General features: G+C 39.4%; 2 protein-coding genes across 5 annotated transcripts in view; both read right to left on the bottom strand.

Moving 5' to 3' along the window:
* SEC61A1 (SEC61 translocon subunit alpha 1) overlaps nt 1-27313 on the bottom strand; it is a 327869-nt gene that overhangs the window by 186912 nt on the left and 113644 nt on the right. The window lies entirely within an intron of this gene.
* EEFSEC (eukaryotic elongation factor, selenocysteine-tRNA specific) overlaps nt 1-27313 on the bottom strand; it is a 128492-nt gene that overhangs the window by 35585 nt on the left and 65594 nt on the right. For all 4 annotated transcript variants that reach the window (XM_068694365.1, XM_068694364.1, XM_068694363.1 and 1 more), the window contains exons 5-6: nt 18205-18846; nt 4944-5100 (exon numbers count right to left, since the gene is read on the bottom strand). In XM_068694365.1, coding sequence (XP_068550466.1) covers nt 4944-5100; nt 18205-18846 — 799 coding nt within the window. The remainder of the gene's footprint in view (nt 1-4943; nt 5101-18204; nt 18847-27313) is intronic.

Genomic DNA, 27313 nt, shown 5'->3' with positions numbered 1-27313 from the left:
GGTTAGTTCTTACCACTTTTTGTCATCTTATACCAACACTGCAGGATCCCAGAGCCATTGTGCCTCCTGAACCAAGGAGCACATCCATACTATCACTTCAGAGAGGATTTTCAGGTACATTCAACTCTTCTATCGAGGCAAGCAGTAGAAACACTGAAAACCGACTTGCTCTCATATACAATAACATTTAAAAACGAAAGGCAGAAAAAGTTACTGGTAACAAAAGGCATGATCACAAATAAGTTTGTCTTTACCTGTTATAAGAGGTTTAAAACTACCATTATCAGGTACAGGTACAAAGAACACCAAAATAAAAAAGCTTGTATTCTCATTTTCTCATTTGTATCTCTTCTTATGAAGAGTACGCATTTTATTATACTGAAATTTGCTCAATTCAGAAGTGTGTTCAGCTGTTAGGAATTTCTTAGATATGCACTGCTTCTCTTGCATTAAGAAATAACGTGGCTTTTAATTCATCTCATGTAGAGCCCTTTTTACTGTATTGAGTCAAAGAGAGAAGAACTGTAGTCAAACACACTGCAGTGCATCAGAGAAGATGAACGCTTTAGTAGCAACTAGACAGTCAAGAGAGACAGAAAGGAAAGTGAACTATGCCACAGATATCAGCATTCCAATTAGATTCAAGAAGTCGCCGTATTTCACAATAATTAAGCAAGACAAACACAACGTGTCAGAACCAACAAAATGGGCATATCTAGAGACAATCTCTTAAAAGGTGTCATGAGACTTATCAAACCGCATTATGATTTTGCAAACCAAGTAGAGCTTTACAGGGTCAGTTCCTGGGTGAGAGACAGTTAAACAAAATCCACAATTAGCAATAAGTTATTCAAACGATTCACTGAACTTTCCTCTGAATTTCTTACCGACTGGCACGACATTCCTAGGTGCAATGTACGTTGAAATACGCATTTTCCAAAGACTGTCATTGTTAGCTTTTTGTATTCCTTAGAATAAGGCATTTAAACACATAGTTCCTGCCTCCCCAAACTTGTTCTTGATTTCAAAAGTGAACAACACTTTTCACTCATTTACCCTGACTATATAAGTGTTCCACTTAACAAATAAAACAGCTGCCACTCTTCACCCACCTCAGCAAGAAGCACCTCATCAATAGATCACTCATACATTCACACACACACACTTTCTTGCTTTACTTACAAAGCACAGTACTTTAAACTTGCTTTTAAATTCCTCTTTTTAAGCAGCTTCTTTTTAAGCAGCTTGTTAAACTAGACAAAACTCTAACGAGATTAAAAATCCTTTCCCTCTAAACAAGTCTCCTCTTCTTTAGGTACTCGATTACTTTCAAGACTGGTTGTGTGATTGTCACCTTACTGATTAACACACCTTGAAACTTTTTACAGTTAAAACACAAATAGCTCTACAACCAACCCCTCCAGAACAGGAGGGTCTGCCATCAAACGCGGGGGATGATAAAATAACAAGATCATAAGAAAACAAACAAGCAAACAAGAAATAAACCACAAGAGCCAAAACACCCACAAGTCAACCAACTAGATACCACTGCAGTCCAGAAAGTAGGTTATATCTTGTCATTTAGGCAACAGTAGTGTGCTTAACGATAAAAACAGAAACTAGATGAGAAACTAATTGTCCTGCTACTTCCCACCATCTTGTTGTTTGTCTGTTTTAACCTGGAACAGGCACTAGCAAACAGCTAGGCTTATCTACACACGTGTATTCTCCAAATGTAACTACATCACCTTCTCCTACAAAGATGATTTGGCAGGATAAGAAATAGCTGCCAACTAACATCTCTCAATAGTCAAGTTACTCCTCGCTTTGCTTTATTTCATGTTACTTGCTTTACTTCTGCCTTCTTGGACCACCCTAAGGGATTCTTCTTCATTAAGTTCTTCAAATACTTGCAGATAATCATATCTCCCACTTAGACATCATTTAGCCAAGTTTCATGCATTTCTTTTCATCTTCTTTCCCTCATAAATCAATTCCTTCAGCCTCTTCAGCATTCTTGCTGTTCTTCCCTGAATTTCTTCCAAACTGCTGACATCTTTCAGCGACTGAGGAACTTCCAATTGCAAACACTGTACTCTAGATGTGCTTTTTGTGCTCTAAAGTAAGATAATTAAGCCTTTTCAAGAAATATTAATGCTTCAATTCTGGAATAAATCTAAATCAGATTTCATTTTTTTTTCTAATAGAATAGATAATAATTATCCCCATTTTACAGAAAAGCAGATAGAAGTATCTTAATTATTGCTACGCACAAGTGGTGCCAGAATAAGAAACAGATCAACGTTCTGCCATTCCCAGCTGCGAGGTCTGCCAAGTTTCAGCCCATGGACGATGTAACACAACATTCCCAAGCTGTGATCTATAGGTGAATGCGAGCCATTTCCAAGTGACAAGAAACAATGTCTGAAGAGCCCAATGCCTCTCTGCATGAGCAGGCACGGTGCTAGTGGCCATGGGCACCAGCAGGACCAGAGCAGTCCATGCAGTGCACTGCAAGGTGCCATGCTTTGCTTTTACCCCAAGCCATCAGGATACAGGTTTCTGATACATCTACTTGATTTTTATTGCTTTGTAGAGGTTTGTTTCTAAAGGCAGCCCTCAGCTATCACAAGGTTAACTCCTTGAACAAGTTGTTCAATTCCAGAGGTTAAGACTGGTTTTAAAGACAAGACTGACCGACTGCCAGGCTGAGGCAATTCAAGGCAGTTTCCAACTTGCACGTTTCCTTCCCTTCCCTCCCACTCCCTGATGCATTTGTGAAGAGAAGAGTTATTTCACGGAGAAATAACTTCAGAAAAATTAAAAGGAGCTCTTTGAAAAATATAACTGTAACAGACTATATGAGTGGAGGCATAGCTGAAGAATGGGGGAGAAAGGAGAGAAGAATTGGACCATTTAAATTTAATAAAGGACTAGAAAACCCACAAACAGGATGCAGACACATTAAAAAAGCAACACTGACCTAACAATGGAATGTGAACTGCAGTTGACTTAAACAGCATCACTGCAATAGCCCTCCCCCTACACACACATCTCTGCAACTCTTAAAGAAACAGTTTAGACCCCTCCAAATTCTGTGTTTTCTTCTGTGGTAGCCACACTTTGTGAGATACTCAGGTTGCGCTGATTTCGCTTATTGCTTCCTCTTTCCAGATATCAACAGTATCCATATTTGACCCAGGCTAAAGAAAAGCAAGCTAAATTATTCCAATTGTTTACAGAGGTGCTAAATGCTACTATTTTGCTCACATATTCTTACTGAAAGAACAATAAAGAGCCCTCTGTTTCATAGTCTACTGTTAAACATCAGAAAAGTATAACCAAGATTAGATTATGAATACCTTGATGAAAGGTATCATATCTTCCTACATTAACTCAATATGCACAGCAAAAGGTAACTTTCTAAATCTGTGTATGATTTTCTTTACATGAATGTTGATTCACAACCATAGCTCCTGTTTACCATCCAGAAAGATGAACAGACTCAGGCTTCTCTTGTCTCATGAAGAACAGCTTCCTCCATCCAATATGTAGAAATGCCAACGTAAATGGCATCCTCCTGTTATTCTTCCCTTTCATCATATTTATGCCTTTAGGGGGAAAAGCTACCAAAACCACTACATTTTTAAGCAAGCTTTCGTCTCGGTTTTCAACTTGAACCCTTTTCAGTGTTAAGGTCATCTATACATCATTTCACCACCTACCTGAAAGCATCCATTTCAGTGAATGCATAAAAGCTTTTCCAGAATAGAAAACTCTAGGCATATATACACCATGCGTAACATCTTTAAATATGCACCATGATTGCTATTTGCAAAGTCTAGCATTTGGTGATAAAATTGGAATTAGAGATAGGATAGAAAATGGGAGTCTTTTTTGCCTTATCAGAAGTGTTCCAAGGCAAACGAAAGGATATTTGCTGGGGGTCAAGATTAGTGCATGTGCATCATGTTAAACTGAAAATAGTCAAAAATAGTCAATCTTTGGCAAGAAATCAGTACGTTGCAGTTTACTCTGTAGATCACTTCTTATGTGACTTTTTCATGTCATAAAACATCACAACTTTTTTTCCACTTGTACAATAGAATCATCATCCTCATCTCCCTAAAAAGGGCTGAGGATTAACTAGTGACAAATGGGCTGAAAACACTAGAGAAACAAAATACTACTAGTATCTTTAAAATCTCAGCCCATGGATTTGAGCTAAATGCAGCACCTATTATTGCCTGTTGAAAAGGCTCTGAACTACTTTTCTACTTTAAAAAAAAAGCAATAGTAATGACACTTATAAACTCTAGCACCCATCATTCCCCATGCTCTAAGCTAAGGAGGCATAAATCCTTGGTGTAACTCACCAAGGATGAAAAATACAGTACTATATAGTATCATAAAACCAGATGAGAAGCAATGAAAAACCCTCTCAGTATCTCTAAGAACTCATTTATCAAAGTGCTTACAGTTTTTGCTTGAAGGCAATATAGGTTGTAACATGCAGAACAGAGAAAAGTTAAGGAACTTGCATCCAGTATTTGCTGTTTCATAAGTAGCTACAGGTAAAAATGATTGCAGGTTTGTTTTCCTCTGATCAGAAGGGTTCTGGAGAAAACCATAGATACATTGAGAGGAGAGATTTCCACAACCCTTTCTGGGCAGTGCATGATTTCTATGGTACTGACACTTAAAAAGTCATTTTGAGACCTCAGTCTGCTCAAACACAGGGGATGTGGTTTCAGGCCATTAAGTCTCATAATGCAAGTCAATTACCATCATTTACTTAAAAGTAAAATCCACCAAATTGGTCCAACTTGTTTGGATCTGGTGCCACAAACTTCAGGAAATTTTTGGAGACATTTAGACTGGCAATATAGAAAGATCTTCTATACTTAACACAGGTTAGAATATGTCAGCTGTTGAGCACCCACCTGGAATTCGGATTTTAAATTTGCCACTTTGTCCAAAACCACTGTCTATTAGTCCATCTTCTCCTGTAGATAGTTTGACTTTTAGGCCCACGAAAATCTGGATGTTCGTTTCCTTTTTAAACAATGAACGACCAATCACGCTGTAATCATCCATGACCTGCAAAAGAAATAGGGCACTATCAATCTACAACCTCACAAGAAAAATTATACCTGAGATACACTGGTGACTTCTATCACCCTGCCCTTGGAAAACCATTTATCCCCAAATGAACAAAAAACCTCTAGATTAGTCATCCAAACTGCTGAACTTAAGGCAGTGTCCAAATCTACAGAAGACTATGAATTAATACATTTCTTATTTCACCTCCTTTCATTTAATACAGAGAGACTAAACCCTGCATCTGAACCCACTGCAAAGATCAGTTAATAAAGATCTCTTTTCTGCTTTGAAACCTCTCCATGAAAGTCACTTAAGTACCTATGCTCACAAAGTTTATTCCATTACTTATCCTACAGCTAAGTACATTATCTCCAACATAAACATTTCTGTCTCGTAGTTCCAGAACCGCACTCCAATAGCTACACTTTAAAAGAAATGACAATTTCTCAGAGTTTCTAAATGCAGCCTTTTAAATATTCACCTTTACATACACACTGATTTGTTAAACTAAAAGCCTTGTGACCATTGTATCCAATTTTAATTTCAAGGTTTGTAACCCAGTGGGAAGAACCATTCCAAGCCTGGATTCTTAATTAAGCTATCAGGAACATGAAGCAGCAAGGTTGGCGGGTAAGGCAAGATAAACAACCCTCCCTCAGGCATTACAAAGTATAAGGTGCAGTCAAGTGAGCCTAATCCGGTAGGTGTGAATATCCTTGTATACCTAATGTCTGCAGTTACTCTACCTCATAGCCACAGCAAGAGCATTTATTTACTTATCAAAAGAAATAAGCGGGTATTACTTAAACCTTCCTGTGATTTTTTTTTTGTGGCAGAAGTTGCTGCTCCTCGTATCTCGAGAGCAATTTTTTAGTTAAACACAGAACATTTTAAAGTAACTTAGAATGGTCAAAAATCATATCTGACTTTGAACATTCCCTTTATTCTGTTTAAATGACAACTCCAAGTGTTGCAGGCTTATTAAGCTACTCTCCTTCCCTGGAAACCTATTCCTCAAGCAGGAGTGCATACACAGATTCAAACCCCTAGTACTTCTTGATTAATATCATTGTTACATACGTATGCCTTTATGTTAATGCCAAACAACCTCAGCTCATCATATCACCCTGAAACTAAAATTTGATTTTTGTTTTGTTTGAAATGGGGTTTACTTGCTCAGCCATAACCAGCCCCGAAATGGCTTTGCAATGTGCACTGGCAGCACCTCACCATGCCCCAGACCCCGTGCACATGTAGGATGGAGATGCCTGCAGCCCTTCCTTCACTTGGAGATAACAGCAGCCCCACTAGCTCCACTGGCAGCGGAGTCAAAGCTGTAGGCAGAGGCATTCAGACGCCTCAACAACATTCACTGCCTGAATATCTGCTCCTAGACTTTTACCAAAAGGTTCGGGATTTTTTTCCCTTTGTTTTTTTCCCGTCTTTCTCCCCGCACCACCAAACTGCGTCAAAGCAGCTTGTGAACCCATAATGGTAGTATCACTGCTTGGCAAGCCCTGGCTTAAATTTAAAACCGAATAATGTCTTTTTACTGAAGCGGCTGATACAGGTGGGGGGTAGATAAGCTTTCAGGCACACTTGCCTTTCTTTGGGTCTGAAGTAGCAGACTATCAGAAAAAGAAGCTGTTAATTCCAACCTGAAGCTGCACTTACGTTCTCAAAACATTCATCATTTTTCCAATTGTATGAGGTGGTCAAATAAAAATATTACTTTTTCCTATAAATCTTTTATGCCTAAAACAAGAATTTCAGACCTGAACACCCCCTCCCCTCCACTGCAGGCTACGCGCTTCTTCCCTTGTGTCTGAAACAGTCTCTTGCACTCCAGCGAGGCTCCTCCATATATATGCTTTTTGTAGCTATCCCCCAAAACGGCCCAGGAGGCCAACTTCAGACAATACAAACATCTTTTATTTTTCCAAGAGTGCTTCAAAGTTAAATTTAACTTAATTAAAAAGTGCATTGCAGGGTGAACAACCGTACTCTGCCAGCACGGCTCAGTTCAGCCTCCCCTGGATTTTTGGATGTGGATGCTACAGGCATCACGTACCTCTGAGTAAACCAGTAATGACAACTACAGTTAATATATGCACGATTATATAACAGAAACAAAAACAATCCCTCCTTTAGCCAATCATTACTATCATGCCCATACCTCCATTATTCCTTATATTTATTATATGCCATTAGAAAAACAAGGGCTTTAGCAGTGCTGAGATAGAAAGCACTCAGCAACTTGCCTGCATGCCTGTTGGAAATAAAACCCTTATATCCTGAGGTCTCAGTCCCCTGCACTAGATATTATTATATGTTTAATAATATCTCTTCACCCCAAATCGGCCTATGACCAGTTTACCCCTGAAGACGACTAAATAACAAGAGATGGCTGCTGGAACAAGAACTAAGGTAACTGATCGCTCTCTGCAGGAAAATAAATCGAAGAGGTAGAGCCTGGAGATAATTGCTACAAAGCAAAGTCATTTTCTCGGCTTTAAGACAATTTCATAAAAAATAACAGGAAAAAATAGACTTTTTAGTCTTTGTTTGCAAAAAGCCACAGAAACGCGTGTTGTTCTTGCCGACTGAAACTCAACACTTCCAATTACTTTACCAGTAATTTACCTCCAATCGCTGGATTTTAAGTTAATCCCCTCTGAGTTCTCAGAACATCTACAATGGCAATCGCTTTGCCTATTAGCTGAATAGCCTTTTGGGAGATCTCTCTGCTTTTCTCTCAAACACTTCTTTTTGTTATAAAATATTATTAACTTAAAAAGCCAAATGCCGCAAAGACAGTAAGGGATACGCGCAGTCTGCTCTGAAGCAGCAGCAAGGGGCCTAGCAACGAGGGCAGACTAATTTTATTAACTTCAGGGAAACTTCAAAAAGCTTTAGGGCTTTAATGCCAGACAGAGACGACCCCAAAAGTCAGTTTAAGTGCTGCATAAACAAAGGATTAGGGCAAGAAAAAGCTGAAGGCTCCTTGCATTTCTTGTTTATATTGTCATATGACCTAGTGGGAGTGGGAGAGGGCTGCCTCTCTGACTTTAATCCCCCATGGTGTACAGTGGCGTTTCAGTTCACTGACCTACATTACGATAATATTTTTTTAAATTTATGGGCAGAGGTGCAGCATCAAACTCACTTAAGGACTTTAAAAAAGAAAAGGGGGCGGGAGGGGGAGAAATACTCAGAAGAGAAATTTCTGGCTGGTATAGTCTCCCCCTCTCACTTGGGTTAGATCAGCAGCTTAGAAAGGGATTTCAAGTTCAAAGGGAACGTCTCTGTTACTCTTGTTTTATGGCTTAGACCAGAGGACACAATAGCACCGAGTTTATGAAATATCCCTTCCCACTTGGCTTTTGTGTTTGCAGGGAAAAAAGTAAATAGCACTTTATAACCATAGGTGAAGCACGTCCATCTCTGGCAAATAACACTTGTGCTAATACCACGAAGTTCACAGAAAAATATAAAGCTCCTCGCACTCCCCAACTCAGCAGTGCTTAGTATACAGTACATTGCTCACAAAACTGCAGTTACACCAAGTGCAAACCACAGTATAACACCAAGGAAGGACTGTGGGATTTCCCTGTGAGCAGGGATAGCAAGCTATGCTGCCTCCCCTGTTAAACACCCTCATTTTTAAGCAAGCTTAGAAAATACTGTCATCTGAACATCCTCTCAAACAATCTATCACACATTTTCAGGGCAAATAACTCCCTATCTTAACACTACTTTGGAAAGAAATATGGGGATCAGAATCGAAGCACGCAACTGCAGATCAAACAAGCCAGCGCTACAATAAGATGGGAAATATAAGATTTCAGAGAAAGTAAAATATTAAGTCATATTAAAATGTAATAAAATGTAAATATTGAATACTAGAAAGACAGAAGTGAACAACCTTTTCTGATTCAACTTATGGATGGTTTTCAATTAGCAAAAAAGATTTTAAAAAGTGATAAACATGCCTGAGGAATATCTTCAGCAAACAAAAAAAATCCATTGAAATCAAAGCAGAAAATAGGAGGGGGAAGGAACAAAAAGAACATAAGACTAAAACTGAAAATAGTAAGTATTTTTATTACCTTACTGTACTTTAAAAAAATACACTTGAGACATCATCATGATCAGTAACAGCTCATTTGTTTCCAGAAAAAGTTTCAGAACAGTTTCCATTTCTGTCAGAAATGGGAATATTTTGAAGGCTGCAAACTCCTACTCTTCTTTTAAAAAAGGGTTTGTGAATTTAGAAAACAGCTGTACATGACGACACAAGTAGAAAGCAACTGACAGGAGTTTACTTTCAATGGGGTTTGCAGTTTGATTCTCCAACAGCTGTTCTAGTTTTTGGTTTATTACCAAGACCTACAGGTGAAGGACTTGGTACACAGAAAAATTTGGTCAGCTACATCTTTTCCTTAAGAGCTTACATCAATGTAGCAGTATTAGAGGGTTTTCTTCCTGGAATTCCCTCCAGCACTAGGAGCTTCTAGTTACATGCTGGGCTCTAAAAACCTTCTCATCATCTTCCAAGCAAACAGACTACACTTCTACCTTTGAAGATCCACCCAGGACAGATGAGAAGTTCATCTCCTTACGTACTTCATGTCTCATTACTGCTTTTCTAATAGAGCAAGAACCCAGCACAAGGACACCTCCACATATCCACTGACTTTGGCTTTCAGATGGCCACATCTCTCCCCAACCCGCCTTTCTCACATCAAAAAAACCTCTTCCTTTCTTTGCCTTTTGCCTCCTTTCCCTGTAAAGGTGCAATTTCATTTGAGAATCTCTGACAGGCAGCCATAAACACCCTTCCCTTCCCTGAGCATTCTGCCATCACCATAACCTGGTTAAAACCAGTGCAGTAGTGGAAGAGGAGCCTTTATTACTGAGTCTGGCCATAAGGGAGTAACAGCTGCGCACCAGACCTGACTGAATTTAAAAAGAGGTGAAGGAAACATGCACTGTAAAGGTATATGAGGATGTTACTGCTCTGTTTGTACCCCGTGCATGCCTGGAGACATCAACACTGACTGCTGTGTAGCTTTTAAAATTCAACCTGGCCTTGAGGGAAAGATGCAGAGAAGACTCCCAAACTGAAGAGGGCTCCTGGGCCATGGTTCTGATCAACCGCAAAGACTCTGGTTGTATCTCCATGACTGAAAAACACTGACACATTTTCTTCAACCACTTTGCTGTATTAAAATATTTCCATCTCAGGCTCTGATGTTTTAGAGACTCAAAAGGAAATATCAGCAAGACAACGTAAAGTTCATTTTGGACAGTGCCTAATGGGTGCATAGCAATAAGTTAACAAGCACAGTGATAGTAATTTGTTTCTACAGAAAACTGCCCAGATATAACCTGGGGAGGTCAGAGAGGAATAAAGAACAGAGGCTTACAAAATCCTCGCAGAAAATTAAGCAGGGAATGAAGACAGGCCAGCAAAGGGTCGCTCAGAGCAATTAGCAGTGATAGAGATGAGAGGGCCAACTCAACAGGCTCGTATCCTGCTCTGAAGACTCTACACGGACATACAAACACCAAGTCTGTCCCCTCCCCTGATGTTCTGCAGCTCCACCAGCACGTGGACCCTCCACCCCAAGCCCAGCAGCCTGTCATTGCTCTTGGACAGCAGCTTCCTTCCGATGCCTGGTTAACACAGCTCGCGATATCGAGCCAGACAAGTCTGTGCTACGCTGGTGAACATTTGTAACTCAAATCCTAGCGAAGGCATAGAGTAGAGGGATGGTTACAGTTCAGTAATGTGTGTTTTTAGTTTCACTTTACCTTTGTACTTTAAAAATGCCTAGGAAATTACATTTATATAAAACCTCAGTTATTTAAGTTGCAGAATTGAGCACTTAAGAAGTTAAGAAATGCCAGATGTCCATACAACCTTATTCCTGTCCCTCTTTGATATGCCCCATGATATAGTCTTTACATGACCACATCCAAAAAAATTTCACAGGAACCCTGCCTTATTAAGTGCACAGAGCAGAGGCACAGGGGAACAGAATTAATGTTGCATAGGCAACTGTAAATCTGGTATTTCCTAACTTTCAAGTACTTGATTTTGCAACCTAAGTAACATTCTTAATTTATTTTTGTATCCAATAAATAAAATGGTGTATTGGTTGCCTTGCTGACAAACCGATTCCCCCACAGGTGACTCTTACACAACCTCAGAAAAATCAAGACCAGCTGTCCATACACTTGTAAGACCCAAAAGCATGTCTGCATTTTAAATTTAATAATATAAATAATAACCATAGGTGTTACTCAAACCTTGCAAAACTCTACTACCCAGTCATGTGAAGCATGCCATTCTTTTGTTGGTGAGTGAACAAAATATCACGCTTTTCATATGAGTAAGCAGATTCTGAGACTTAGCTGGTACACTTTTTTGACAAATTTATTATACTCTGTTAATCCATATGTTGTGTCAGTCAGTAAAAATCAGCACTCTTCTTAGTGCTGTTTAACAAAAATGGTATTTCTGTTTAATGAGCATACAGGCCTCCCTTCCCCCACTAAGCTTCCTTCACAAAACCTCTTACTCAGAAACAGAACAAGAGCCAATAAATAAATGCATCTTTTATATTCCTATTTTACAGTGCATTTTAACTAGTGAATGTGCTGTGCGCTTTTATTCACCTGATTGCCTTCATCTCTGTATTATTACTGTATTTAGCATACCATCAGCAGCCAAGCAGAACCAAACAAACTCACGTTCAGACTTCAAAGCAGGAAAAATATTAATTGTGGCGTCTGCGTGTTTACAGTAGATGGGGTGACATCCACCACTTCTCCCAGCCACAGCCACAGGGGTGCTGCGGACAGCCCAGGTCACTGCCAGTGCCTGCAGGCAGCACTCCTTCAGTTTTCACTGTTCGGTTTGGTCTTCGGGCCTGCCTGTGCCTGCATGACTCCACACACCGCATCAGTCACACAGATTTTGTGGCACAAAGTGTCATTGCCTGGCTGATGCAGTGTTTTACTTGCTATCCTGCTGGAATTACCATGCAGCTATAAGTAAACAGCAAAGCATTAGCGCCAGTAAGCCAATGAAACATCCCTTATCTAGAAGTCGGATGGAAGAATCCGACTACCTGAGCCAATAAAATGTATTTCTCGTTCCTAGCAGCACCACAACCATGCAACAGAAAATGCAAGGAACAGCATTTCCATGACAAATAGTTTACATGCGGTGCACGGGCACAACTCTGTGAAACAAGTTCTGGTATTACTGATATCTGGAAAGAATTCAGTGAAAAATACACCAAAATTGCTCTCACGTGACCCTCTCCTCAGGAATTTTCTTTATCGCCAAGCAAAAGCAACCTTCCCCAAAGCTAGGCCTCATGCCTCACGTGAACCATGTTGGATGTACCCCCTTCGTTCATGGGCAAATTCATTTTTCCTCCTTCAGCCGTTTGGTTTAGTGTGTGGCTGAGTTATTATGAACTTGACATGCACTCTGTAAATTATATGTTGGCATTTTCAGTCATAAAAAAGCTGTACGGAGCTGTAAGAAAATATGGGTGATAACCATTCAAGTTTTTAAATGTCATTTTCACAACCACTTTACTTCAAAATGTCTGCTCAGAAACATCAACTTGCTAAAGCATAGTTCGGGTATACCATAGGCTGGTAGTCAACAAATTTAAATAATATTTTCCTCACAAGTTTCCTGCAGCTGCTTACGATTACTCATCTCATCCCCTCTTCAGAAAGGCCAGAAGGATCTGTTAAGTGGTGGTGACAAAGATCTTTCATTTGGCCACTCAAGAAATGCATTTGCTCTGACACAACTCTGGTTAGCCTACTGTGAGAGAAAAAAAAAAAACAAGCAACATTTAAAAGATGCTGAAAGATAAGCTTTTTATCTTCCATTCAGATGCTCTGCCTCTCTGATAAAGATCTTGATAACTTACCCTGCTTTCACATCTTGCTCCTGCAACAATACTTTTCTCCTTGGGGACACTTAGATCACACCAATATTCAAACAATCAGTAACATCTCGTTATTAGGCAATAAGTGATCCTCTGGAAACCGAGCATGCTAGCTACAGGATGGCCCCAGTCCCCATGAGAAGAAAATAAGAAAATTCACTGTCCAGCAACCCACAAAACTCAGGAACAGCGCGGCTGTGAATAAGAACTAGGACAGCCCATGGCCATGACACATGAAAGGAAACTGCTGAAGAAACAAAGTGCAACTTGATTACCATCAAGTAAGCACAGCCTAAAAGCAAGGCAAATAGTGAAGAAAATACATGAGAACAGTGAAGTACACAGAGAATTCATTCTTCTTAATGTCAGATGAATATAGAAAAAAACATCTTTAGGAAGGACAAGCCCATTCTAGTAGAAGAAAACATTGTTATGCTTGAAATGGGAAAAAATCACAATTGAGGTTTGCATTTATTTTCACTTAACAAGCTTGGAAGTGCATAAGGTGCAGCTTGTGCTCTGCAAACAAGGCAGAGTTTTCCTTCTCTTTTTGTTTCTCCCCAAGAACTACTGATTTACGAGCATCCTTAACAATAGGACCCTGCAACAACCATCCTAAGATAAATCCTGCTTGTGCAAACACTTCTCAAAACAGGCAGAATCTCTGAGTCATGCAGGAAAGCATGATGCACTTGTACAGCTCACTTTTCAGTTGAAATTCACTGCATTCAACCTGCATGTCCATGGAAGCCAGAGAGCAAATAATATGATAAACATAAAGGATTTATCCCAGGAACTGAGTAACTGCTTCGTGAGTCACGCTGGAATTAAGCTGTGATGCTGCTTCGAGGTAAAAAAGTAAAAGAAAAAATCAGAGGAAGATGTTTGAGAGATGGTTGGGATTAACACAAGTCTCCCCCGCAAAACAGACCAGGGCTGGTACGTGAGCAGCCTGTCTCCAGAGGCACACGACCAAGGACAACAGACACTGTTTATCTTCATAATTTGCTTGTCTGACTCCGGGGGCTGCTGACCTGCTACAGCTTAGCAAGCCCACCCTCACGACCACCATTCCGTGGCCAAACTTTCTTCACAGCATCTCATTTGCTGCATTTTTTCCGCCAAGACTCCCACATCACTATCCTTAAAGCAACGCTGGTGTTCACAATAGCACTCCCAGCTCTGCTTTCACTTTTTTTTTTTTTTCTAAATCAGTACAAGCCACTTGTTGCCAGCCTAGCACTTTTTCCTATTTAAAATACATTTGTCAGGCAGCCAAGGTTTTGCAAAAGAAAGTACCCAGAGGGCCACAGCCTGCCTCCACATAACCATGCAAGAAAGCACTCTTGACAGAAACTTCCTTCCACTGTACTTCTTCCCTCTCAAGTCCTCTCTGCATGAGCAAGCTGGACTAGTGTTTCATATAATTTTAAAATCAAGTTAAGCAAATATGAACCTTTGCAAAGGCCCTCTTCTGATTTTCCTTAATGCTAATCCCTAAAGATTTACTCTGACCCCAAAACAAATCTGTATTAAAGCAAAACACAACCATCCACACATTTCTGCAACAGTTTAATTGCATCAAGCACAATCACAACCCTAGTTTGAATTGCATGACTCCTTCATAACCAAAATGTAATTCCAGCATGGGTGCAGACCCCAAAAATGCCCTGTCTTGGTTAGAGCATGCTTTCTACACCATGCAAGGCCTCAGACAGCACTAACAATAAATATTTTGAAGCCAATATTCTCCGATACTACAGTAAAATACCTAAAAACCCTTCAGTTAGTGCAAAAATGAACAAAAATGTGAGAGGGAGGCTCAAGGATACGCTGCAAAGAGGTAGATTTCAAGATCCCCGTGGGCTGTCATACTTTCTGTCCCAGTGCTCAGTGTTAGAGAGGCAAGATACGAAAAGGCAAGGGAGCAGTGCAAAAGAAGTGGAAGGGTACTTTCATTTTTGTAGAACATTTGCCACCAGTGGAGCAGATAAGAAAATCCAGGGAGCTTCTGCATATGTTTCCAATAAAATGTACTAATTCAAGGCCATTGGCTAGTTTATGTATGATTTGGACTTTTTAAAAATATGGTGTTTATCTAGTTCATGGATCTGAATTCCATTTGAAACAACAGCAATGTCAAAGTTGCTCTTAGAGGACCCAAAAAACATCTTTGGAAATAAATATCCTTCTTTTATTAAGAAAATAAACCTTAAAACCTAGGGGGTGCTGTGCACAGGAGACACAAAAAGCACTGTGAAGCCGAAACTTAATGAATTCATGATTCTTACTGCTCCATCATTGCTCTGAAATTAATCCCAACAGAAACAAAAAGCCAAACCGTAAATGCCTGATTTCTCCTGGGCAAACCAGTGGTTAAACTGCAGGGAATTTATTCCAATTCTAGCGACAAACGGGGGTTTGGGAGAGCCCCCAGCCGATGGGCTGCAGCACTTCACAGCCTGCTATGGCCCAACTCCACCGCAGCAGGGTGGGCAGACGTTACACACCCGGCCTCCTCTCTCCCAGCCTCTCAGGAAGCTCTGAAGCTGATTTTCCCCATCAGTATTCTCTGGGAGAAAAGTTCACTTCTCATGAAGGTAATTCGGATTTTTTATTTATTCTTAATGCCTCCCCAGGGAAGGTGAGGTGGGGGGAGCTTCCTTGCTCAACAGAGAGAATGAAATTTTCCTGTATCGGTGCCAAGAATAGACACCCTAAATTCAGCGATCCTAATCTCCAGCCATCCATCAGCAGCAGGGTGGGTCCAGCTGATTCAGATTTTCTATTAGCCAGTGACTTTGTGTACTAAAAAAAGTCGCTGTACCACCCAATTGTTCCTGCTGCTCTCCGCTCTGCGAAAGCACAGGCTTGGTAGTAGCTACCTCAACAAATGCCCTAAGTACTTCCCCAGCAGGCCTCTAACTGGCACCAATCCTCTTCCCACCAGCCCTCCCGAGTCCCTGCATGCCCCTCTGACTTCACAGCAGGAGCTTGTGCTGCGGCAGCGTTTGCTCCGCTGTCCTTTTGGCAGGCATCAGGGAAAACACCAACTCCGAGCATCTGCATCACTGCAGGAGCCAGAACCTGAGGACAAGCCTAATCCGTAGATAGGCTGATGGTTCAGTGGCAAATGTTCATTTACAGGGCCAATTACTATTCATACAGACAGTGATCAAGGCCAATATATGGGGCACGCTGTTATCCCTTCTTCAAATGTCACAAACTCCCCAGCTTGGGATTTATATCTGAACAGGTCACTGATATATAACCCTAGCAAATTACTGCACTGGCCAAATATTAAATACCCTACATTCATTGGTTATTTTCTGTACAAGAAATTCAAATATGAGTAATATGATTAACGTTATTCTGTTATTTACACAGTAAAATCAATAGCAGAACAAGTAAACCAGCAAAGCACTTAAAAATACCATTAAATAAAAATTAAAAAAAAATAAAATAATGGCCAAGGCTCTCTGCAGAGCCAGTTACTTCAGTCAGACAATTTACATTCTCACACTTGGCACTCTGCAAGTTTTCAACGCCCATACGCAAGTGCCATGCATTGGAGCAAAAATAAAGAGAGAAGCTGAGACCAGTTCATTTCAGTTAAACAAAAAATCAAACGCCACGCATCTCTGGGGGTCACAAAACCTTTTGTTCTCATTCATATTCCTAACAGCCACAAAGAAACAAAAGGACTTAGTAAGCCAGGCATCTTGGGATTTTAGCAGCATGGGCCCTGCACAAGCAAGTAAATTTTTAGTGGAGGTAACGGCAAATGTTTAATGAGTTTGGATAGCATTAGAGCATCAGAAGAATAAAATGTGAGAAGATGAAAATGAGCAGAATTGGTATCCAGACATCCACTTCTGGTCTAACCTTCTCTGCAGATTAGAAGACAAACTATTTTGGACTCCATATTGTAGTTTGACATCACCATCAGGCAAAAAGAAAGGTAGCCGACCATTTCAAACAAAGGAAAGACACAAGACACCTTCTAACAGTTCTGAAGAGTGACTGTTGACTCATCATAAAGACAAGTTTTTCAGAAGGTTAGATACCCTCTTGTTCACTACCTTCCTACTGACATAATTTGCATAAAAACAACCAGCAAACACCACCACAAAGTCCTCTAGTTCCTTTGCAAAGAATGGCCTCTGAAGTCATTAGTGGAAACACAAAGGAGAAACTCTGGAAAAGCAAAACCAACACAGAAGCCTCTGAGAGAAAGGGGCAGAAATATGAATTGCCTATTTCATTAATACAGCGAGGCATTTAGGAAAAGGAATCTCACTAATGCATAATCATGCCCTTGGAAGGAACTTCATTTATTTTTTACTATTAAGTTAGTAAAACAAACATCGAAGTACTCAAGAAGCCTACACTATAAATTGCAAACACAGCGAGCTATGTTGACGAGTGTTTAGTCTCCTGTAGTGAAGTAAGTAGAGACCTTATTCAGTACTCAAAACAGCTTCAATGGAATTCTGAGAAGCAGCAGCAAAAATGCTAAATGTTTTGTTCAAATAAACCAACTTTTGGATTAGGAAAATAAAAATTAATAGTTCTTTACCCAGATGTTCATAAAACACCTAGCACACCAACTTATCAAGTAAACACTTACTAAAATTTTCAACTATGCACATTTAGGGGTAAGCAATTCAATTTATATATCATACATCTCTATCTGAAGACATACATCTTTACATCTTAATGTACTGCAGACTGTGTTAAACACATCAGTGGAAAGCTGGAAGTTTTGTCAACCGCTATATATGTTATGTTGAAAAGAACAGATGACCCACTTAGGAAGGCACACAAACAAGGCAAGTTTGCAGGAAGAACACAATGGCTAGACCATCAAAAGGATCAATGAAAAAACAGTATCGAGTTACTTAACACTGTATTGACCTAAATAAACTTGTCACTTTTAAGCAATCATCTCTGACTCATCGCAAACAGGAAATATATAATATATTAAGTATACAAACATAAGAAAATGTATATGAAGGACTCTGGAATATAGTGGTGAAAATTCTGTTGCACACCAATATATGCAACTCAGAACAAAGATTTCCCCTCTCCCATGTAAAGCATCAAAAAAACAGCTTACCCTTTCCACTTGTCCTTCTTTGTGCTTCAGCTTGTACACTTTCAGCTTTGGAAGGAAAGTCTCTATGTAGTTCTTGTCTTCCATGCCTTGAAGCAGTACCCCATGGAATGCCAATCTGCAGGTGTTTGCGTGAATATCTGTATCCAGCTTGGAGCCGATCACAAGGCACAGTTTAGGGCAGGTGACGGGTTTTTCAAACTCCAGCAAAGCCCACTGTTGTCTTGGTAGCTGGACTTCTCCAGATTGGTCATTTTCTTTGTTCTCCTCTGAAGATTTTGAGTCCTTGGACAAATATTCTTCTTGATAAAGATAATCTTTTTCAAAATCAAAAGCATTCTCTTGAATTTCTTCATTGAAGTCAGCAGGAGCTGGACTGAAAAACATCACTCTTCCCATGACTGTTTCATGACCAACGGTGATATGGAACTTAGCCTTGGTCTGAAGAGCTCCTCGAAAATACTGGATTTTCTTCAGGGAAATTATTGCAGCATGGATGGTGTGAAGTGATTCTGGGGTACAAACCAGCCCTCGTTCCAGTAGCTTGGGATCAAACTGCGTCACACAGATGCCTACTCTGTCACCCTGCATAGCGTAAGTCACAGGAGTGTGGAACATCTGCATAGACTTGACTTTCTTTGTCACCTATTGATGAAAGAGCAAGAAAGGAAAAAATTAATTGCACACAAGCACGTCACGAGCATAAAGCCACATCAAACCCTTCTCACTTCTAAGGAGGCTGATGTTCTAGAAGAGTCCACAATTCAGAAACCAGAAAGTGAAGAGACTAAGAACCTGATGCTATCATTTAAAATTAGCGCAGGTTTGAGTTTTACCTTGTTCTATTTCTGTTCATGAAACTGTAGCATTTCCATGGCCAGAATTACGTTGATATTTGCTCCATCTCTGCTGCAATACCTTCCTACTATCTACAAATCAGATATACCCACACCATGGAATAGCTTATTCAACGTACTCTCCTCCAAGCACCTGTACCAACAGAAATGTAATAGTACAATATCCATCCATGCACCTGCCTCACCGATTTTCCACCTCCTTTCACTGACTTCTTCATTCACTTTTTTGACTTGGTTAAACTCAACTGTAAAGTGTTCAGAACAGTATTTCTTTCCTTATAATGCATTTGTACAACACCAAGCACAATGCAGTCTTTTAAACTATCACATCAAATTAATTGATAATACCAAAAACGAAGATTGCAGAGCCTATTCCATTCTACATATTACAGAAGAAAAAAAATCTTCGGAGTCTTTTACTGCAAATATTTTTATGCTTACAAATATTTGTATGCTAGCATCACCACCACTAAAATTTGTGGGTTCCACCTGTTAATGATTATCACATGAAAAGTAGAGCATTGTCCACAAATTAAAATCTATTAAAATATGTCTATATTAAAATTTAATAAGGTTGCCGTTCTTTTACTTATTTGAAGGAGTTCTTCAGCAAAAGAGAAGAGTGAAATAAGCTTTTAAAGATTGGTCTTGGCTCTGCTTGGTCAGACCAAGCCAATTTAGTTTAACAAGGTTTCATTTTGGCTTTTCTTTCAGTTCTGTAAACCATCTTTCAATAAGATTTTTCTGGTTTGCGTGTAACCAAAAGTTTTTTCTGATAATATGTTTATGTTACCACCTGTTGCATTTATTCTAATGGGCATTGGATAGTTGACCACTCTGCCTGAAGTACCTACATTAGATACCATGCTTTTAATACTGAAATGATGTTTTTGGCAACAAAAAATACCTCTCCTAAATAAATATTAAGTATTTGGACAAGAGTCCTCAGTACAGAAAACTTACACACATTCTTGAAAGTCTGAAACCTCAGAATTCACATCCAAGAACCAAACGCTCCATGGGAAAGTGCTTTTCCAGAGATCATTTCTTGAGTATGTTTTCATCAATATACAATGGATTATACTGTGGAACGTACGCAGAATAAAATCAGTAGCAGACCTCCACTCTGTATCATTTTCTTTTCTGCTCTCTTCCCTTTTTGATAGCTGTGGAACTGGTACTAAGAAAAGGTTCATGCCAAATGCTACCGTGCAATTTTCAGCATTCACGCCATTATTATGTCTTACTCAGCTGCAACTATTCTCAAATTAATCCTCCACCACTGCACATACTTTAGCAACCCATCTTCTAATCCTTGCCTATCGTATCTTCCATTCCTGAAAGTAAGAACTCAAAATGCACAAGCAGTGATGAAGAGAATCCCAAATCAAGCATGTTACGATCAGACTCAGCAGATCAGAGGTTCATTCTCAGTATGTCACACAACTTAGAGCACATCATTTAGGTTAGACTACTCAGAGCAGTCTAGAGAAGTTAACCCTATTAATCCCAGAATTATTTACTTGCACAATAGCACTGAAAATTTCTGCTTTTTTTTCCTGCACCTTGGATGCAATGCATAAGTGAAAATAAAGTGTGTGGTTTTTTTTTTCACCTTTTCCTTTTCTACAAAGCCTGCCAACTCTATTTGAAGGGCGTAATACCTGACTCCATACAAATCTTTGTGCGACTTCTCAACACCACCAACATAAGCAATACTAAGAGAAGACTGTAGAAAATACGACAGAAAAAGACTCATAGGAGAACAAGTTGTAGAAACTTAAATCAGAATAGATTAGGCAAAAAGTTTATTAGCTGAACGAAAACCTTTAGTAGGTGAAATATAAAAGCTCTCCAAATAAGCCAGGAAAAAAAAAAATCACAGGAAATATACAGAAAGGTCCTTTGAAAAAGAAAAAGAAAAAAAAAACTAACTAGCAGATACACAGCTTCTGGAAAAGAACAAAAATCCTACATTTTTTCTTGAAAGTGTAATTATACAGACAACAATGGCTCCTACAAAGACTGTTTGGGTTCCCTGCATCTCTAGCTGCTAACCAAAATCAAAAGATACACCCACCCTTTTCCAGACTATAACAAGCTAATTATTGTAACACTTTTCAGATCAAGCATCACATTGATGCCTGTGTATTCTCCAGGTATCCAACAGACATTATAAGAACAGAGAGAGCAAGAGCTAGGCGTATGTACAAGAAGAAACCCGGGACCAAAACACTTTGGTGTGATCTTAACTAATGTCAAAACAGAATTTAGAGGCCATTTTAAGTATTTATGAGAATTTTAGTTCAATGTTTTTATATTCAAGCATATATTCATTATTCCTTTGGAAAAACACCTGAGACAGTACTTCCTTCTCTACATGGACAGAAGAGAAAATTTCACAATTTTCACCTCTACCACTCTGTTCACTTAGAGCCTTGTAGTTTTGAAGGCTCGAAGTGTCAGGGGTTGAATCAAACCCTTTCACCCTTCTTTCACTATAACCTGCCTCTCCCTCTTCAGTTTCAAACACTGCAACAGTTGCAGCACTGGTGATACCACAAATAATGGTTAAGGACTTGTTTAAAGAAGTTTTTCTAAGTATGTTTCAAAGAAAGAAGCAAGCATAACAGGAAAGAAATTGCCATATGAAAGGTATCAGAGATTATTTGAAAGACTATGATGTAATACGTGATAATTAAGTCTTCTACAACCATGCACAGTGAACAATAAACAAACAAGAACTACAGCAGCTTCTATACCTCTTAAAGGAATTGAAATATGCACAAGTTATCTATGCAGACACACAGGTTTTTATTTTATTATGAATCTTCTGGTTTATAGTATTTTTTAAAAATATTGTAACACTCAGATGACTAGTTAAAATGCTCCCCTAAATTAACTCAAATGTTTAGGATAGATGTATTTGACATGCAGCTTATAAACAATGACTGGAAAGAATTAATTAGTACTTTTAGAACATTCATTTCACGTGATTAACCCTTTCCAATAACATTTGCAGTTCTCAACTGTGGCATAGAAAGCTGGCTTGTATCGGAATACGGGCTGCCTTCTTTGATATTTCAGTGCTGAGCTACATTAAAAGGAAAATACATTTATTGAATATCACTTCAATGACAAACATTTGCTGCAATTCCTGGATGTAGGAGAAACTTTGCAGTGGACTATCAATACATGAATATTTTCCAGTGTTGTATGAGATTTAACAGTACGGTTCCCTTAATACATATGCTGACAGCCCAGCGTCCAACCCAAGATCGAGAAAAGTCTTAGATCGTGAATAATTCTCTTTCAGGGTCTCTTTCAGAGAACAGCATCCTAGTTAAAAATCACTGAGAAATTGCAGAAGAATGTAAAGCAAAGCTTTTCTACCCCAACCCAAACAGGTTATCTGTGCTGCTCCCAACACGGGAAGCAAGCTCCCCACCCTTGCTGGGCTCACCCAAAACTTTCACCCCCATCTCGTTTCTTTGTAGCTGAGTCCGGTTTTCAGACAGCTCTGGTTATCCTCTGACATGCAAAGGGAAAAGTACTGCATTACTCAACCTACTGAAAATCAGCACCTCACAATGACCTATACCTAGTACCTTGCATCCTATTTAATCATCCCATCTATATTTGTTGTTACATGCAAACAACTTTTCCCCTCATATTCAATGGTTTCTGCTCTTGTGCCTGAAGTTCCTAGAGACACATCAGAGGTCATAGGAAAAGAGAACTGCAAGAACACGTTCAACTCCTTTCCTTTATTTCCTACATGTTCTCAGTACTGGAATCTACTGCAAAAGGATTATACAGCACAGTACCTTAACTGACCATAACTTCTGTTCCAAGAGTATAATGCCCGCAGGAATTAAAACCTAAGCAAAACAACGCTGGGCAGTGCCGAGCTGACTGGGGAGAGGGGAATTAGATCACACAAGAGCTGAGTTGGAATTGCATCTTCAAAAGGTCAGACAGGACCAGCAGAAAAGTGAATCAGTGAGCTGATAAGCACCCACTGGATCAAATAACGAGAGCCAAAGTAGCTCTAAATCACTAACTTCCTGTTTTCTGAGCAGACTATGGACATCAGTACAGTATTTTACTTGATTTCTCTCTGAATTCAACTGACAAAAACATTCGTCCATAGCTTACTGTTCTTTTTTTTTTTTCTTTCAATACACTGAAGTATACAACCAAAATTCATCTTTGTTTTGTCTGGCCTTTAAAATACAAACCTGAGAAGGATGCAACAGGCCCTGAGTATTAGATTTGTTTCTCTTATGCGTATCTAGTTTCCCCATGTAAGGCACACCCACAAGTTATAACACAACCCTAAACTTTCACATTTTCTTTTGCTTTACAGCAACAGAAACTGCTAGTAGGGGTTGGGGCTAGATCGCTCAATGCACCCACCTACCAACAGACTGAAGTTAAATACTTACTCAGGAGCATTCTGGCCTGAGCAATAGGAACTCAGAAGTTAAACCAATTCTGACCAGTATCTCCAGCTTTTCTTCACATTTATTTCAAGTACTCAATTTATGTTCGCAAAACGTTCTCTGTAAAAACACCACCTCATCTATGAAAATAAAGCAAGGACCATTCTAACAACCCACTCAACAGAGACTTATTTTACTCTTTCAGGGAGTCCAGGCATTTAGAAACAAGAAGAAAGTGAACGATACTGAGTGTAACTTTAAAATGCCAGACGTTTCACACAGACAAATGGGTAAACATGGAAAATTTGGACACCATTGTAAAACATGCCACCGACATGCTACATTCTTTTTGCTTGCTAATAATAGAATGAAGGAATCGATTATATCATCATATAAATCAAGAACCACGTGTTGAAATCTTCCATGTGCAACAGGATTTAGTTTACTGGTTTTTGTTGTTGTTTTTAAATTTTTGTAATCACAATAATGTTCCTAAAGCATTATGTAATGGCCTGTAAAAATGGTGAGAAGAAAATTTGTCTTGAAATGAGCACTAAATAAAAAACATGCAAAACAGAAATCAAAAGTACCCAAACAGTTCAGCCCTTGAGATAAACAAACGTATGCAGTATAAGAGAACCTGTTATTTGAAGACCAAAGCAAAAGCTCACCAAGATTTTCAAAGCAGTTTAGTACAGACTAATAGAAAACAGGATATAGAAAAAGATCATTAATGACTTTTTTCCCCTGATATGTCAGAGCTTCTTTTCCTTTATTTATCCAAGTTCCATTAAGTTATCAGCCATATGCCATTGCTCATAGCTTCTTTAGATAAGAACCTAGCCATCCTGCTGCCTCTCCCAATGCTGCAAGTGCATCTTTCTGATATGAAAGATACAGTAACAGTACTTCAACATAATGCTGATGAGAAAGTGCAAAGTTACAATAATTAGCATTGATAATCTAATAGAGAAAAAGACCGGATTATAAATGCAGCATTTATAGGAGTATTACACATGTATTACAAAAATGGACCCCACTTCAAGAGCAGACAACTCCCAACCAGTTTAAAATCAAGGTCACATCTAAGCGTCTAAGTGCTAAGATCTGCATCTTCAAACTTATGGCTGAGAGGGGAAAGGAACTCAAATGATGAAAAGGTTCACTCCTGAGGTTCAGGATCAGAAATCCAAGAATAAGCCTGACTCAAATCAGAGTGAAGAAAAGTAATAGCTCAAGAGGTATAAAGAGACCTTGCATCTGAATAAGGTGCTAAAAACAAGAGACAACACCTTCATATCATCCAATAAAAGCGCCTGGTTGCACCTGAAGAGAAGCTGTGAACCTAAAGCCCAGCTGAATCACCACAATGCATCCTGTATCTGCTACTTTTGAAAGCAAGGACTGCCTTCCTCCCTACTGCACTACTGCAACTCCAACTAAAGAATAAGACACTCACCTTCCTGCCCCAAAGGTAATCTCTCGGTGGTCACAGGACATCACCTTGCACTGTCAAAAACACAGCCCACCTGTCCTAAAGGCTACCACAACTTTGTTTTCAGCCAATCCCTGTCTAAGCCTGTGTACTGAAACTAAGTAAAAACTATAATTCAGGCACAGGATTGTTCTTAGGTTTGAAAAGATTGTTTTATCATTGTAAGTATGAAGCATACTAAATTTATTACTACATAAATGAAGGAAGACCATTTACAAGCAAAGTCCTATAGAAGAGCAAGCAGTATTTTAGTGAAGACAAATCACTCTGCTCAAGAAGCTTCAAAAGGCTGTGAACAGACAAGACAACAACAATGAGAATTCAGAAATCACAAGTCAAGGCTCTTACCCTACTCCATCCATACCCTCCACCACAACAACATTTATTTGAAAAGGTACAATATGGAATATCTTAACTTTCTGAGCCTGGAACAGGTTGTCCATAGAAGCTGTGGCTGCCCCACCCCTGAAGGTGTTCAAGACCACGTTGGACAAGACCCTGGTCAACCTGATCTAATGGGTGGCATCCCTACCTATGGCAGAGGGTTGGAACAAGATGGTCTTTAAGGTCCCTTCCAACCTAAGCAATTTTATGATGTTACATCTCACAACAAGAGTTCCACAAATCTTCAACCAGGACTTCAGAAAAGCATGAAATAGGAATAACACATCGTTGAACAGAAATTTTGCCCAACGCTCAAGGTGTGGAAAGTCATCTCTTCAGAGTCAACATCCCAAGGGCAGCTAGAACCAACAACAAACAGGAAAAGCCTCAAAGAGAAATAATTAGAAGTTTGATTATGTCACCAAGATGCTGTGACAGGTTTCTAAAATATCTTGAATATTTATAGAATTTGCTATGTGACCAACGCCTCACTTTGTTTCCAGACAGAAAAGGAATATACAGCATGTGGAAGAAAAAATATTTCACATAGAATGGTTCCTTTACCTTAATTTTTAACTGAAGCTTTTAAGTGCATCACTATGTGACCGCTGTGGTACTTATGTAATGCCACACACATGCTATCAGATTTTATTTAATCTACTCCTCCTCCTGTTAAAATAACACCATAGCCTGAGTAGCCTGCACTGCAGCATTGGAATAAAGCAATATAAAAGAGGATATGAAAATCCCCTTAGCTTAATTCCTTTCACAGCATCTAAAATATGTCTATGCACCCAGTAAATAAAGAAGCAGGTCAGTGATCTTACTCTCATGCTGCTCTGCTTTAATGTTATAATTTTAATTTAAATTACATGCATGTTATATTCATGCATACAACCACAAATCAAAAATTAGCAAGTGTTAAGATTAAGATTTGGCACATAATGTTAAGTGACCTTTTGTGCCTAGGCATTCTCCTGTAATCCTTAAGTACATAATCTCAAACTTTTTCAGCAGAGCCTGATCCATCCAACACACAGGCTGAACAAACCTCACTGAACAAAAAAAACCTATCCCCTACTTCTTGTCCTCTGACTGAACTGGGGAATTTGTTCTTTACAGTAAAACGTCAAGCCCACACGGTAGTGCATGTATTGCACGTATACTAATTTTTTGGAATTTTTGGTTACGTGGTGAAGTTCAGTGAATTTGTCACCCTTCTGATGTAACGTGGTATTATTCCTCACTGCCACGGATAGGAAGTTTGACTGCATAATTTGATTAGATCCAACTTCAAGAAATACCACAGTGTCTGTTTTTTGGTTTTTGAAAGTGAAATGCTGATTTTTCAGAGTACTTAATTATTTCATTGCAATTTTATTCGCTGGGAGCAAAGCTCCCATTTACCTCACGCACTTTGGCCGAAACCGCTAAACCCAACCCACAGCTCCCATCCCAAAATCCCTCTCAAAGTCACGCCTCTTCCATATCTAAACTTTGTCACGGAAAGCAATCAGGCTGGTCAAGCATGACCAACCCTTGCAGAATTTCTCAGCGATTTCGTGTTCTTCTCATTTCATCCCTTAGATCCTCTCCTTCATCTGGGATTCAGAAGGGAACCACCAGAAGCTGAATTAGGCAATACTGATGCCATGCACAACTTCACAAAAGTAACAGCAATTACAGACCTCAGTACTCGCTCTGCTCTGGGGCACCAAGACCCACCGTGCCTTTATTTTGTCTCTGCATTGCCTCCTCTAGATCTGGGTCAATCTATTCTGTACCCTGTTCACTCCAGCAGACAGAAAAAGCAAGAACGAAAGGCAGACCCCTTTTATTCCTTGAGCCTAACAGCTGTTCATGTTGAATGCGCAGGGCTGTAGATAGCAGGAGTCAGACACCTAGTAGTCATTTTGAGATGAAAGGACATA

The sequence above is a fragment of the Anas acuta genome, chromosome 11 (genome assembly GCF_963932015.1).
Source record: "Anas acuta chromosome 11, bAnaAcu1.1, whole genome shotgun sequence".
NCBI lineage: Eukaryota > Metazoa > Chordata > Aves > Anseriformes > Anatidae > Anas > Anas acuta.
This window is presented reverse-complemented; position numbering and strand designations above follow the sequence as displayed.